Source organism: Peromyscus maniculatus, chromosome 1 (assembly GCF_049852395.1).
Source record: "Peromyscus maniculatus bairdii isolate BWxNUB_F1_BW_parent chromosome 1, HU_Pman_BW_mat_3.1, whole genome shotgun sequence".
Classification (NCBI taxonomy): domain Eukaryota; kingdom Metazoa; phylum Chordata; class Mammalia; order Rodentia; family Cricetidae; genus Peromyscus; species Peromyscus maniculatus.
In genome coordinates, this window is record NC_134852.1 from 77,617,559 (window position 1) to 77,630,516 (window position 12,958).

General features: G+C 51.1%; 1 protein-coding gene across 1 annotated transcript in view; it reads right to left on the minus strand.

The window, feature by feature from the left end:
* The window catches only part of Aldh1a3 (aldehyde dehydrogenase 1 family member A3), a 34,860-nt gene that overhangs the window by 8,563 nt on the left and 13,339 nt on the right, over positions 1-12,958 (minus strand). The window contains exons 4-11 of the mRNA XM_006995142.4: positions 12,722-12,851; positions 12,132-12,193; positions 11,264-11,392; positions 9,398-9,511; positions 8,183-8,285; positions 6,235-6,419; positions 1,579-1,743; positions 89-246 (exon numbers count right to left, since the gene is read on the minus strand). Of these exons, the coding sequence (XP_006995204.2) occupies positions 89-246; positions 1,579-1,743; positions 6,235-6,419; positions 8,183-8,285; positions 9,398-9,511; positions 11,264-11,392; positions 12,132-12,193; positions 12,722-12,851 (1,046 nt within the window). The remainder of the gene's footprint in view (positions 1-88; positions 247-1,578; positions 1,744-6,234; positions 6,420-8,182; positions 8,286-9,397; positions 9,512-11,263; positions 11,393-12,131; positions 12,194-12,721; positions 12,852-12,958) is intronic.

Below are 12,958 nucleotides of genomic sequence, written 5' to 3' on the forward strand. Positions count from 1 at the left end.
CACGTCATGTCGGCTAATGAAAGAAAACCGAAGCCAGCAGGCCAAGGGCTCAGAGAACACCAACGCTCGCTGTGCGTGCTTGGCTCACCAGACCGTGCCCGACTCCAGCGCCGAAGCCAGCTTCAGGGCTTTGTCGAGGTTTTTGGTGAACACTGCTGCCGTGAGTCCGTAGTCAGTGCTGTTTGCTCTTTTGATCACTTCTTCGAGATTTTTGAACTTCAGTATTGGCTGCACTGGTCCAAAAATCTGCAATCAATTACAAGGAGAGGAGGAGGAAGCCTGTGAGGGGGGGATTGTGTGCCCTGGTCAGGCACCCAGCTTTCACAGTCTCAGGGTTCCTCCCCCCAAGACAAAGAACCCCGGAGACCTCTGTAACTGTGGGATGGCTGAATTTGAATGAGGGGATTCAGACAGAACAAAAATGGAAGCTAGCCCAAAAATATATATACACTGCATTTATGATCCCTCCATGCTAGCACTGTTTTTGAATGCTGTCGGTCTCAGAGCCTTGGGAAAACCATGTATAGCAGGGTATACAGAAGGAAAACCATTGGCTAGCTCTCTGGAAAGTCCTCTAGAAGGGTGTCCATGGGTGGATGACGGCTGCTTTCCTGGTGTCTTTTTTTGTCCCTTAATGAAGATACTTAAACTGTTTCTGTAGTGAGTCCCAGGGGAAGGGAGGTGCCAGCGGTCAGACAGCAGAGAAGAGGGAGAGAGGAGCCATGAGGTGGCCCATTTAGAAGGGTCCTGAAGGGAGCTTGTGATCGAGTCAACCCTGGGCCTGGATTACATGCCAGTGCAGCCGGCGCAGTCTCTGGAAATGGCGTCTCCGCTTCCCTGGGGCATCTCACCAGGAAGTGTGCAAAACAGGAACAGCAGTGAAAGAATCATTTTAAAAAGAGGTGCATAGAGATCTGAGCTCTGTACTACCGCAGAGAGGTGAGAAGCCTTTCAACACCTCAAGGAGAAGGAACCAGATAACCTCCTTACAGGGAAGCCCACGCCCACGCCTCACACGGACATTCTTAAAGGTCTAGTCATTCAGCCTCAGACTGGCTTCTTACTGATCCTGTGCAGGAACAACCGCCATGTGCCTAATGTTGGGACTGAGAGGCAAAGGGAGATTTCAGCTTTTACTGGGGGCGCCTGCTTTATCTCCATCGTTCTCCAGAACAACTGTGGCAGAAAGGTCAACGAGAATTATAGCTGGGACACACTCCTTGAGGGACACTTGTTTAAGGGCAGTCTGAAGAGTGTGAAGCAGCCACAGGTCCTGAATCCATAGTTTGGCACCTGGTAACACCTACCAGGCTAAGAGGTGTTGGACCCTGGGCTGTGCATGAGCTGGAGATGGACTGAGGCTGCCCGGAGACCATGAACCAGGACAGAAACGGGGCTGTAGCAATTGTATCTGCTGCAGGCCTTGAGGTTCACCAGGGGCACCAGAGCCCCAAAGGACAGCAGGGCCACTCAGAAATGGAGCTGTTAGTCCTGTGAAGGCTTCCGAGATTCCTGGGGCCTCAGAAGACGTCTTTGGAGGACCCCTGGGGCCCCAGTTTCGGCTGTCGCCACACCTACCTCCTCTTTGGCAATCCTCATGTTGTCGGTAACATCTGAGAAGACAGTGGGTTTGATGAACAGCCCTCTGTCCTCCATGGCTGACCCCCCACATTCTAGCTTGGCCCCTTCTTTCTTCCCGCTCTCGATCAGCTCGAGGATTTTGTCAAACTGCTTTTGATCAATCTGCAAAACACAGAAGGGAATTATAAGCACTTCCTTCCAGGAGGGGACTGTTGTAGTTCTAATGGCCCTCAGTACCATCAGTGGTCCTCTGCTCTGTGTCCTTGTCAAGTCCTAGATCAGCACACAGGTGGCCTTATGGGCAGATAGTCCTCCTATGCACAAACCTGGGCTCTTTGGAACTGGGGGCCATGGGAAGGTCTGTTCTCACCTTCAGCTTGAGGCCTTATTCACATGTCTAACTCCCCTCCTTATGCTGAGAGGTCAAGTGTAAGGGTGAAATGGGTTTCGAAATGGTTGCATTCTCTTAGGTCTTGGCATTCTGCTAGAATTACTGGATTTCACAAGTAAAAACACAGGATGCCCAGCTAAATGTGACTATCAGAAATACAACACATGATCGCTTTATTCTAAGTATGCACCAAACAGCATTTGGGATATACTTAAGCTAAGATGCCTTCAGGTTGTCTAAAAGTCAAGTCTAGTGGTCTCACTATTTGCCTGTGCACCACAGATGGGGGGTGGGTACTTATTGGACTTATCCCATCACAGTGCAGAGGAGGGAGGGAGGGCTGAGCATTTGATGCAGCATCCCTGGGGACAGTGGATTGAGCCCCATGCTGGAGCATGGATGCTGCTTCTTGGTTGGAAGGAAACGAACTCAGAAAGGTTCTGCCTTCTGGTACCTCCTCAATGGCTCCAAGGTGCCCCATGCCACACGCCACAGATGAACACACAGCTGTGGGACACAGTACTCAACTATCTGTCAAATGGCCACCCCTCCTGGGGATGGCTCAATGTGGAGGATGCTCTTCCTGTCCTCTTCATGTCCTCCTTCCTCAAATCCAAACGCTCTTATCGTGACCCAGTTGACGGTGCCCTCCCTCCCAGGCTGAGGGAGATGGAGTTTAAGCAAATACACTGTTACTGCGACTTTTAGATAGGAGACTTGGTTCTATTCCAGTAACATTAAGTAGGAAAAAAAAATCAGGACTGAGGAGATGGGTCAGTCAGTAAAACTTAAGGACCTGAGATCAGATCTCTGGAATCCATCGAAGAAACTGGGCATGGTGACCCATACCTATAATTCTCTCAAAGACTAGAGTAGACACTGAAAAAGGAAGAACCTGACCTTGACCTCTGGCCTCCACACAAACCTATAGTACATGCACACACATATGTAAACATGGCTGCACACACACATGAACCCACACACATGCGTATACCACCAATATGCAATATAGAAAAAGGATGAGAAGTAAATAAACCCATTTCAAGTACAGAAAGTTCTTTGAGTTTCTTTTTAAGGAACAATAGTAAAAGAATGAAATGGTGATGCAAACTTGTACAACCACTGTGGAAATCAGTATGGCGGTTTCTCAGAAAATTGGGAATCGATCTACCTCAAGACCCAGCCATACCACTCTTGGGCATATACCCAAGGAATGCTCAATCATACCACAAGGACACATGCTCAACTATGTTCATAGTAGCATTATTTGTAATAGCCAGAACCTGGAAGCAACCTAGATGCCCATCAACTGAAGAATGGATTAAGAAAATGTGGTACATATACACAATGGAGTACTACTCAGCAGAGAAAAACAATGACATCATGAGGTTTGCAGGCAAATGGATGGAACTAGAAAATATCATCCTGAGTGAAGTAACCCAAACCCAGAAGGACAAACATGGTATGCACTCACTCATAAATGGATTCTAGATATAAAGCAAAGGACAATCAGACTGCAACCCACAGAACCAGAGAGGCTATATAGCAGGGGGGACCCTAGGATGACTGTGGCTTATAATAAGTTTTAGTTTTACTCAATCACTGGGCAAGCCTCAATGAAACATTTCACTATTAGGATATAGTGAATATATCCTGGAATTTATACTGTATCAAGCTGATAATAGAAAAACAAACAAACAAACAAACAAACAAATACATGGGAAAAGAAAAAAAAAGAATGAAATGGTGGAGCCCCATGATCTCTTTCGTATAGAGATGCCTACCTGTAAGGAAACCCTGGAGGGGTACTCCAGGAATAAAGAGCATGGGAGCCCCACTGTGGGGAGAGGTAAGAAAGGGTATTGGTGGGGTGATGCTGGGGGAACCCCTTCACTATAGCCCTTTGGACATGGTTAGGGGTTTAGAACCATGTGCTGACACACCCACAAAGAGCCAAGAAAGCAACCACAATACACACATTCCAAGCCCTGTCAGCCTTTCTCTGGGTGAACCACATCTTGGCTTAAAAGTCCCAGATGGGCCTGGTGGGATGTTCAGCAAATAACGGAGCTGGCCATCAACTCTGACAACTTAAGCTCAATCCTGGGCTAGGCAAGGGATCCACACAGCAGAAAGGGACAGCTGGCCCTGTCGAGCTGTCCTCTGGTCTCCACATAAGCACTGTGGCATGTGCACCCCACACATGATGCACCAATGTATACACATACAAAGTGAATAAATAAAATGCCACGTAAAACATTTTTTTTTTAAAGTGGAAAAAAAAGTCCCATATGTTATGAAACCTCTCTCCTCCTAGGGGCTGATGCAGCTCACTGTAGTAACTTCACCAGGCTTCAGGTCTCGGCTGGCTGGAACTACGTTGTCCTGACAGACCCCATCTTCTCTGCAGGCAGCTTGGGTCCCTGTCAGAACCCTACACACCCAAACGCCACTCCTCCTGATGAGTCCTCATAAACACGTTGTTTAAATCTAATAGCCATCCATGAAATGTCAGCTGGTGCCTACAGTACAGGAAGAGAAAGATCTGGCAGGAAGTAGAATGACAGAGCAGGGCACGGCACCAGAAGTGGGAAAAGATGGCTCCCACAGGACCATCCACGGCTGTGCTTGCTCTGCAGAGGACGCCGCCAGATCCCGAGCACAGGCCAGGTGGCCTCCTTGCTTGTCTGCCAAGCTAACCCAAAAGATGATGGAGTGTTCCAGCAAGCCGTCTCCAGCCCTGGCCCCCGATCTAGGTCAGCGAGCTCTTCCACGGGCCCGAGACACACAGGAGTGTTTAGGCAGCTGGACATCCTTGCAGAGCGAAACCTTAAAGGTCTTGGAAGGAGGAAGAACATCAACAGGATCCTGACATAATGTCCAGGTTAGACAGTGTGAGTTCCAAAGTGACTCCGCACAGCAGAGCCCGGGAGGAATGGACACCCACTCCCCAGGAGAAGTGTCTGTCTGGCTCCAAACGCCACACTGGAGACTTGGGCAGAAAAGGACGGGAATGATAGGAGAAAAAGCTGTCCTTAGTGTGCCCCCACCCATTCCAGATTAACCCTAAAACTTAAGGATTTGATACTGATCTGGGGCCGTGTTTGCACTGAGACCTTGTGTCAAGACTTGGGAGTCTGTGATTGAGGTTGGGGCTGAGCACTGTACACAGCTTCCCAACCAGGGACACATGACACCAGAGCCACAGAGCACATGGACCGGGGTCAGGGTCGGTGTTACCTTGGCCAGAAAATCTCCCTCCAGTTCTTCCCTAGCCAGCATCCGCACAGGATGGTTAGGAGAAACTGAGATACCTGAAATCACACAGCAGTGTGTATGTGCCTCCTAGGTCAGAGAGATGCCAGTCAGTGTTTCTGCCTTAGGACAAATTCCCTCTGTTGAGTACTTCCTGGTGATGTGACACCTTCTACTGCTCCCATTTTCCAGATGAGGAAACTAAGGACTGGAAGGAGCAAAGCCCCAGAGTCTAGTTTGAGCTCAGCAGCTTCCTGTGTAAACATTTGGTGCCAACTCAGCGGTCAACAGTGAACTTCTGGGATAGATAACGGTGGGTAAGCCACAGATATGGCTACTTGAAACTTGAGAGTTGAGCAGAAGTCTGGCAAAAAACAGAGAGCTGCCGCCGTGCTCTGGTCCAATAGTGCAGGGGTGGCCAGGCCGCCCTCTTGAATATCCGTCCATCAGCTTCACTTACCGTTAGCAAGAAAGCCACACAGGACGTGCCCTTTACAAATGTTACTAAACTTCATGGTTACGGCCATTTGCATCCTGTCCAGGCTTCCCAAACCAGGCCGGCAGAAACCTGTTTCCACTGCCCAGGATAGAGTCCAGTCGCTCGAGTCTCTCTGCCCTCTGGTTCCCGAGGGTTATCCCACGAGGTAAGGCGCGTGGCCTTGGGGACCCCTGAGTCAAGACTTGTCAGTCAGTGCCCTGGCTGTACCCCTCTTCAGCAGGGTTCAGGAAACTCTATGTGACCAGGGTTTGAAGGTGACCATATCAAGAGGGCTACAGGGTCTGCACAGATAGCCTCGCCCCTCGATCCACTGGCTCCTCCCTCTTCTCCACGACTACAGCTCCGTTTCCTGACAAACCCAAGTCCGTCAGCTTCTAAATGAAAGCCTTGAGTGACAGCACACGCTAGCTCTTTTCCTTGGAGGGGCAACCCTGTCTGTGGCCACACTTCTGCCTAGCTCAGCCCCCACATGGAGCACCCCACGGAAGACGTGTGTGTTGGGGGTTACCTGGGGCCCCTGCTCTGTTTTGGCATCGAAGGGGTCTCCCACTGGCCTCTTCTTGGCATACTCCACACTCCTCCTCACAAACTCTCCGTAGATCTGCTCTTCCACGAACACCCTGGAGGCCGCCGTGCAGCACTGGCCTTGGTTGAAGAACACTCCCTGGTGAGCACACTCCACGGCCAAGTCCACTGGGGGTCGGGGGAGGCGAGAGGAAGCGATTAAGTTGTTACAGCAGGGCCCGCCAACAGCTGCAGCTCTAATTGCCCCCACAAGAAAACAGGCCCCAGATGACTGCATTTCAGAAACTAATTTTTCTTTCTCAGCGCTTCCCAAAGGAGAGGAGAGGGGGGAGGGATTTTAGATCCATCAAGTCTGAGTTGAGTAAGTCCAAGACCCGGAAGACTTCTCAGCGCCATTAATATGCTAATGAGCGCAGAGCCCGAAGACTTTCCAGCTCATCTGTCCGTGGAACCTCCACCCCAGCTTTCCTGTCCGAAACTGGGGACAGTCTGGAGGGACTGTACCCCAGCAGGGTTGTAACAGAACAGTCTCTCCTTCCTCCCTGCACCTCACCCCTGCAGCTGGGTCCGGAGCTAGGCTCAAATGCCTCTCCTTAAGACACCAATTCATTTCCTGGTCCCTGATGAGAGCCAGGAAGGATGACCGAAGTGGCAGAATGGTGTGTGACACCCTGGACATTATGTCAGGATTTAATTTTGTGCAATGGCGCTGCCTGGAGGAGGAGGCGGGGGGGGGGGGGCGGAGGGAGGAAGGGGGAGGAAGGGGGCAGGCTCTGTTTCCGAGAGCCTGGAAAACCAGTCCTCACAGGGCTTGTTTCTGCTGCTTTGCTGAGGGGGTTCGTGTCACAGCATGGACAGCAGATGGGACACCCACTGTGGTGGCCTAAGAACACAAAGCAGCCCTGGTTCTTTGGGATGGGAGTTTGGGACCCCGAATGTGAGGTACAGTAGGGAAACATTATAAAACTGTCCCAAGTGATTCCAGCAGCAACTCTGCTCAGGCAGAGACGGGCGTCCCTCTCCACAGCCTCCCCGGCTTTCTTCCCCACTCTTTTCCCCCACTGAAAACCAACTTTAGGGACAGGAACTGCTCCGGATCCTTCACATCTTAGTGAGAAATTGTAGCAGGGTTATTTTTTCTCAGGGCTATTTGCGATCCTGGTCTTATCTGAGTGTGGCGCTGAAGGCTTTGTTCTCTGTGGCAGAGCTTTCTGGCACCAGTGGACAGTGGGGGAGGCTGTCCTTTAAAGCGTGGGTGTGCTAAGGTCTTTGGGGAGTCACACCTTTTGGGAGGTGACCTAGTGATCAGGTGAATGGACGCCCAGTGTGGTCCTCTCTGCCCTCTTCTGGACACAGCAGCCAACAATAACACACATTTTAGTATTGTGTCATACTGCTCTGGCAGACACTAGCTGCTCCCAGCTGCTGAGCAGGTGGCTTTCCCAGGGAGGAGGTGATACGGGAATGACACCCAGAGCATGTTTTTATTCTGTGTTCTGAAGGGTCAGCAAGACCCAAGACACAGGAGAAACACTTCAACTCTTTCGAGAGCATGAGAACCCTGCATCTGTACTGACTTAAAGGATAGAAAAATGGATGCCCAGAGTGGGGAGCCTGCCTCCTCCTTCTCCAGCCCAGAAAGGCCCCACAGGAGAAACTGGACCTGGTCTTTGGGTTCCTCACAACCCCCTCTACCTTCTTAGGCGCAGGAAGGTGATCTTAGCCTTCAGGGGTTGACTGTGCAGTACCTGTAAGCCACAGGCTTACCTATCTCAGAATTGGTATTCTTCCCTCCATAGGCTGGGCCTGTGGGGACAGCAGGCAGCCCATCCCATGAGGGGAGTATCGAATTGTGTGAGCATGCTCCTCTTTTCATGGGTCCTGAACACACACCAGGAAGTGAGGAAACACCTATCGCCCCAGTGACTCACGGTCAGCGTCGGCGCACACGATGCATGGGTTCTTGCCCCCCAGCTCCAGCGTGACCCGCTTCAGGTTGCTCCGGGAGGCGGCTTCTTTAACTAGCTTTCCAACCTTCAGGGTAAGAATCAGGCTTTGTTAACTCTTAGACATGGTGAACTTGGCCCCAGGAGATGGAGCTGTGCCTGGTGGCACTGGGGCCACCTGCCTCAGTGACGCACCCCAGGCCTGATGCATCATATTGTCACACAGCCTCGGCTCCCCGAGCTGGCCACTGCTGCTGGGCACCCTGCTGAGGGTGACCTTCCACTCCTGCTAGTGACAGCCTGGACTCTGCCAGCCCGATATGGAGGTCATGCTGATTTGAGGGGACTGTCAATTTAGGGACACAGCAAAGATGGCCCATCCTTGTGATGACATGTGGCCAATTCTGTGGAGCCCTTTGAAGACTGAACCCTCCTTGGGAGGAGGAGTGAGAACTGGTAGCTGATATGGTACCACAGGACAACATGCCCGGACACCCTGACAGGGGCTCTCTGTGCCCTGGATATGCAGATGGAGGTGCAGCTGGCCTAGCATGCCTCCTGACACATCCTGGCACGAGTTTAGCCAGACACCGAGAACTTCCGAGCTGGGAAAGACCCAGGAGACCAGGGCAGACCCCACAACTTAGAGCTGGGTAGCTCCGTGTGCACAGTGCCAGGATTGTTTAATGCCATCCAGGGGAATGGTGGTTGTAGGCTATGGTCTAATTCTGACTAGGGTCTCTGAGGATGCTCATCCTGGCTGCTAAAGGGGAGGACAGGAGTAAGGTGGGTAGCAGGCTCCTAGCCAGACTAGATATCTCAGAGGAGTCCGTTTCTCCCATCATTCCACTGTCTTCTTTATTTCCTTCATTGACTTTTCGGTGCTTTTCACATGAAGGGTGTATGAACAGTTGGAGAGCTACATGCAATACAACTGGTTTTCTAACAGCCTGTTTATCATCTCTCAGCCTTACTTATGATCGTGTTGACTATACAGATGTTTTACATTTTTATTTTATCTTATCTCTCATTTATTTTTTTAAGGCTTCCACATTCTATTAACTATTTATTTAGTTTGGAAAATGGAACAGTGACATTTTACTAATAGTTAGAACATTGTTAGATTTAGAAAAAAAAATCATATTTGAGTTTCTCAAGGAAATGTCTGTGGGTCTCAAATAATAGAAGAAGAGGGTTTACCTCTGTGGACCCCGTGAAGGCTATCTTGTTGATCTGTGGATGAGAGGAGATTGCTGCTCCCACTGTGGGCCCAAAGCCTGGCACGATGTTCACCACACCCGGAGGGAACCCGACCTGGGAGGTACAGGAAAGGCATTGAAGCTGCAGCTGCAGACCCACCCGCAGGGCTGGCAGGAGTTGTAGCTGCGTGATGTCCGGGAGCAGAGCAGCATCCTCAAAGGGAAGCTGGGTCACACACTGGCCGGGACACACCCACATCAGCATCGCCCCCTTCCACACCTCCCTCCTAATCCTCTTCTGCAAGCTAAGAGTGCAAGCACTTAGGTGACTTGATCATCCCCCACCTCCACCCCAAGAGCCTCTCGCCCTAACAGGGCTCAGGGGCAAAGGCTCAGGGTTGCCACTAGGTGGCAGTAGCCCTCTTGTCTAAGATTGCCTCTGTGTGTGTGTGTGTGTGTGTGTGTGTGTGTGTGTGTGTGTGTGTGTGTATGTGTGTGTGTGTTGGGGAGAATGTGTGTGCATGTACATGTGTGTGTGTTTGTATGTCTGTATGTGTATACATGTGAATGTGAATGGGCATATGTGAGACTGTGTCTGTGAATATGTGCATGTGGGTGTAAGAGCATGGGAATGTGAAAGCACATATGTGTATTTGTGGGAGAGTGTGTATTTGTATGAATGTATGAGTATGAGTGTGTGAATGGGTGCACCTGTATGTGTGTGAGTGATCATATGTGAGTCTGTGTGTGCTTGTGTGTGTAAACATACATATGTGTAGACACATATGAGAACATATGTGTGTGTGTTGAGGGAAGGAGCACTACTTTGGCCACGCCCCCATCTAGAGCATCTGTGCCCTTGCCAAGCCAATGTGGGCTCTTACTCTTACTCTGCCCCACCCTCATCCAGGTAAAATGAGAACTCCTTCCCCTTGCTTGTCCCACTGGACTCATCCAGGATTGACACTTGCTGAGGCAGGGGGCTGCTGATTCTTCCATACTCACACTCATGCAGGGCACAGATGGGAGACCCCCCCCATTAACAAGACTCTCCCCAACCTAATGGGATAGAAGGTCCCATTCCCAACACAGCTGGGTCTTGTCTGTGACTTTATTTTTAAAATGCCGTTTTAGGGCACAATGTTTGAATCTTCAGTTTCCCAGACACAATTCGGTAATGGTTGTGATGTTGGAACCCTGGAGTCTCTTTTACATGATAAGTATGTGGCCGGTGAGGTGAGGTGAGACCCGGCTGGTTCCAGAGGCCCCAGCCTCCCTCAGCAGTACAGCGGGTACTTCCCAGCTGCCTCGGTCCGGCTGGGAGCAAAGTGGTGGCCTTTCTTGTTCTTTCGATCTTTGCTATACGCATGCTGATGATGGAATGGCTGAAATATGTCGCCAGGTGTGTCTGGCAGGTGTCCCTCTAGGCCACTGCTTCCCTGAGTTGTGGCTCCCTTGGGGTGGGGAGGGCAGTGTGGAGGCTCTTGGGGACCTACGCACAGCTGCAGCTAGCTGGCCAGCTGGCCAGGCCACCCTTCCCAGAGGAGGAAGAACCTTTTCACATCTCATGGCCACTGAGCCCAGGACGGTGGAGTTTGGGGCTTCCTTTTCTGGCCCCCTCCTGCAAATGCTCTAGATAAAACAGAGTGCTAACTGCCAGCTTGCGACTTAATGAGAGGAGCAGGATCTTATTAGTACGGTGGGGAGGAACAGCAGCTTCCAGATCAGCGACTCCATGCAAAAAAAAGTCATGCCCTTCCCTCTGCACTGTGAGCTGATGGCCGCTGTCACAGATTTTCATGGTGCCTGGCTCCTGGGCGTGGGGGTCTATCTGGAATACATAATATCTTCTTTTCAGACGTCTTACCTCTTTGATGAGAGAGCCAAGGTACAGGGCGGTGAGCGGTGTCTGCTCAGCTGGCTTCAGGACCACAGTGTTTCCACAGCACAGGGCAGGAGCCAGTTTCCAGGCCAGCATCAGCAGGGGGAAGTTCCACTGTGCCAGAGTACAAGAAGGGGACCATGAGGTTCAGGTCCACTGTGCCCCCAACCCGGGGCCCACCCGACTCTGTGGAGGACACTTCCTCTGCATGGTCTGGATGGGGCCTCGAAGGATAGCATTGGCATGTGCAAGGTTACAGAAGCCCAGGGCTTGCTCAGCTGCACCCTGGAGATGCTAATGCAGAGAAAGTTCTATCCTATGGGTCTTCCCATTCTCTCAAAAGTGCTTGCCAAAGGGGTGACATTTTCCTCGTCTCTTCCATCCTCATTCACCCAGTTGCTGTGGGAGTGGCCCGGGGCTTCCCAAACAGATTGGTAGCATTGAGTTCCCCAACACGCGCATGTCTCAGCGGCCTGGCATCCTGGGCTGCAGGAAAGGGCCCTGCTATCTGCCAGGTGTGTTCATCCTAGCCTAAGCTCCCATTGACCAGCCTTCCTCTGCTTCCTTCCAAGGAGGCTGCCAACCCATGCCTTTGCCCAGGCAGGTCCCACGGCTTGCAAAGCCCTCTTCTCAGTTGATCAAACTTTCCTATTCTCCAGCTCCAGTTAAAAGACTCTCCATCCCAAAGGAGCAGGCCACTTCTGACCACTCTGCTGGAATTTACTGTGCCTTTTGCCGAACACCCTAAATCATGGGCACCCTTGGGTACAGAGCCCCATGCCCCCAGCCTGCACTCAGTCAGGGTGGTTGTAGTGGGCAGAACCAGTCTGTGACAGAAAAGTCCCGTACTCACCGGCGTAATGGCTCCACACACCCCAATGGGCTCGTGCCTGGTAAAGCACACAACATTGTTATCTGGAAGAGAGGCGACCCAGGAAAAGAACACGATCATGGTTAAGAATTTCACATGGACCCATGCTTGGTGGCGGCATACACCTTTAATCCAAGCACTTAGGAGGTAGAGGCAAGTGAATCTCTGGGAGTTCAAGGTCAGCCTGATCTATATAGCAAGTTCTAGGACAGCCAAAGCTATATAATAGAAAGACCTTGTCTCAAAAAATACACAAAAGCCAAAACAAAAAGACAACCCCACCACCACAACGAAAACACAAACAAACACAAAAGAATTTCACATGGTAAAACTGAAAGAAAGAAAGAAATGGAGACACCTGCAGGGGTCTTCTTTGTTACACAGTGGAATGATTTGCGCTTAAGTTGAAAACATGAATAGAGTTCCCTAGAGGTATCAGCATGTTGCCATGTGGGGAGAGGGCTCTGAGAAGGATGCCCCATGGGGAAAGGGCCTTGGGGGGGTGTTGGGGAGAGAAGACAGATTCCACAGTAGACCCAAGCGAGGCTGCAGTCTATCCTGGGCAGGCTTACCTGTGGGGATGGTCCTGCCCTGGATTTTGTCTGCCCACCCGGCAAAATATCTGAAGGTCTTAATACAGCCCTCCAGGTCCATGAAAAAGGCGTGAAGGAATGGCTTGCCGGTGTCCATGGTCTCCAGGGTCTGCAAGAAGAAGACGGCTCCTTTGGTAGACACAGTTTTCTTACCTTCCGGTGGTTAAGCAGAGGGTGAAGGAGAAAACACAACCCCAGGGCATAGCTCTACCCCTC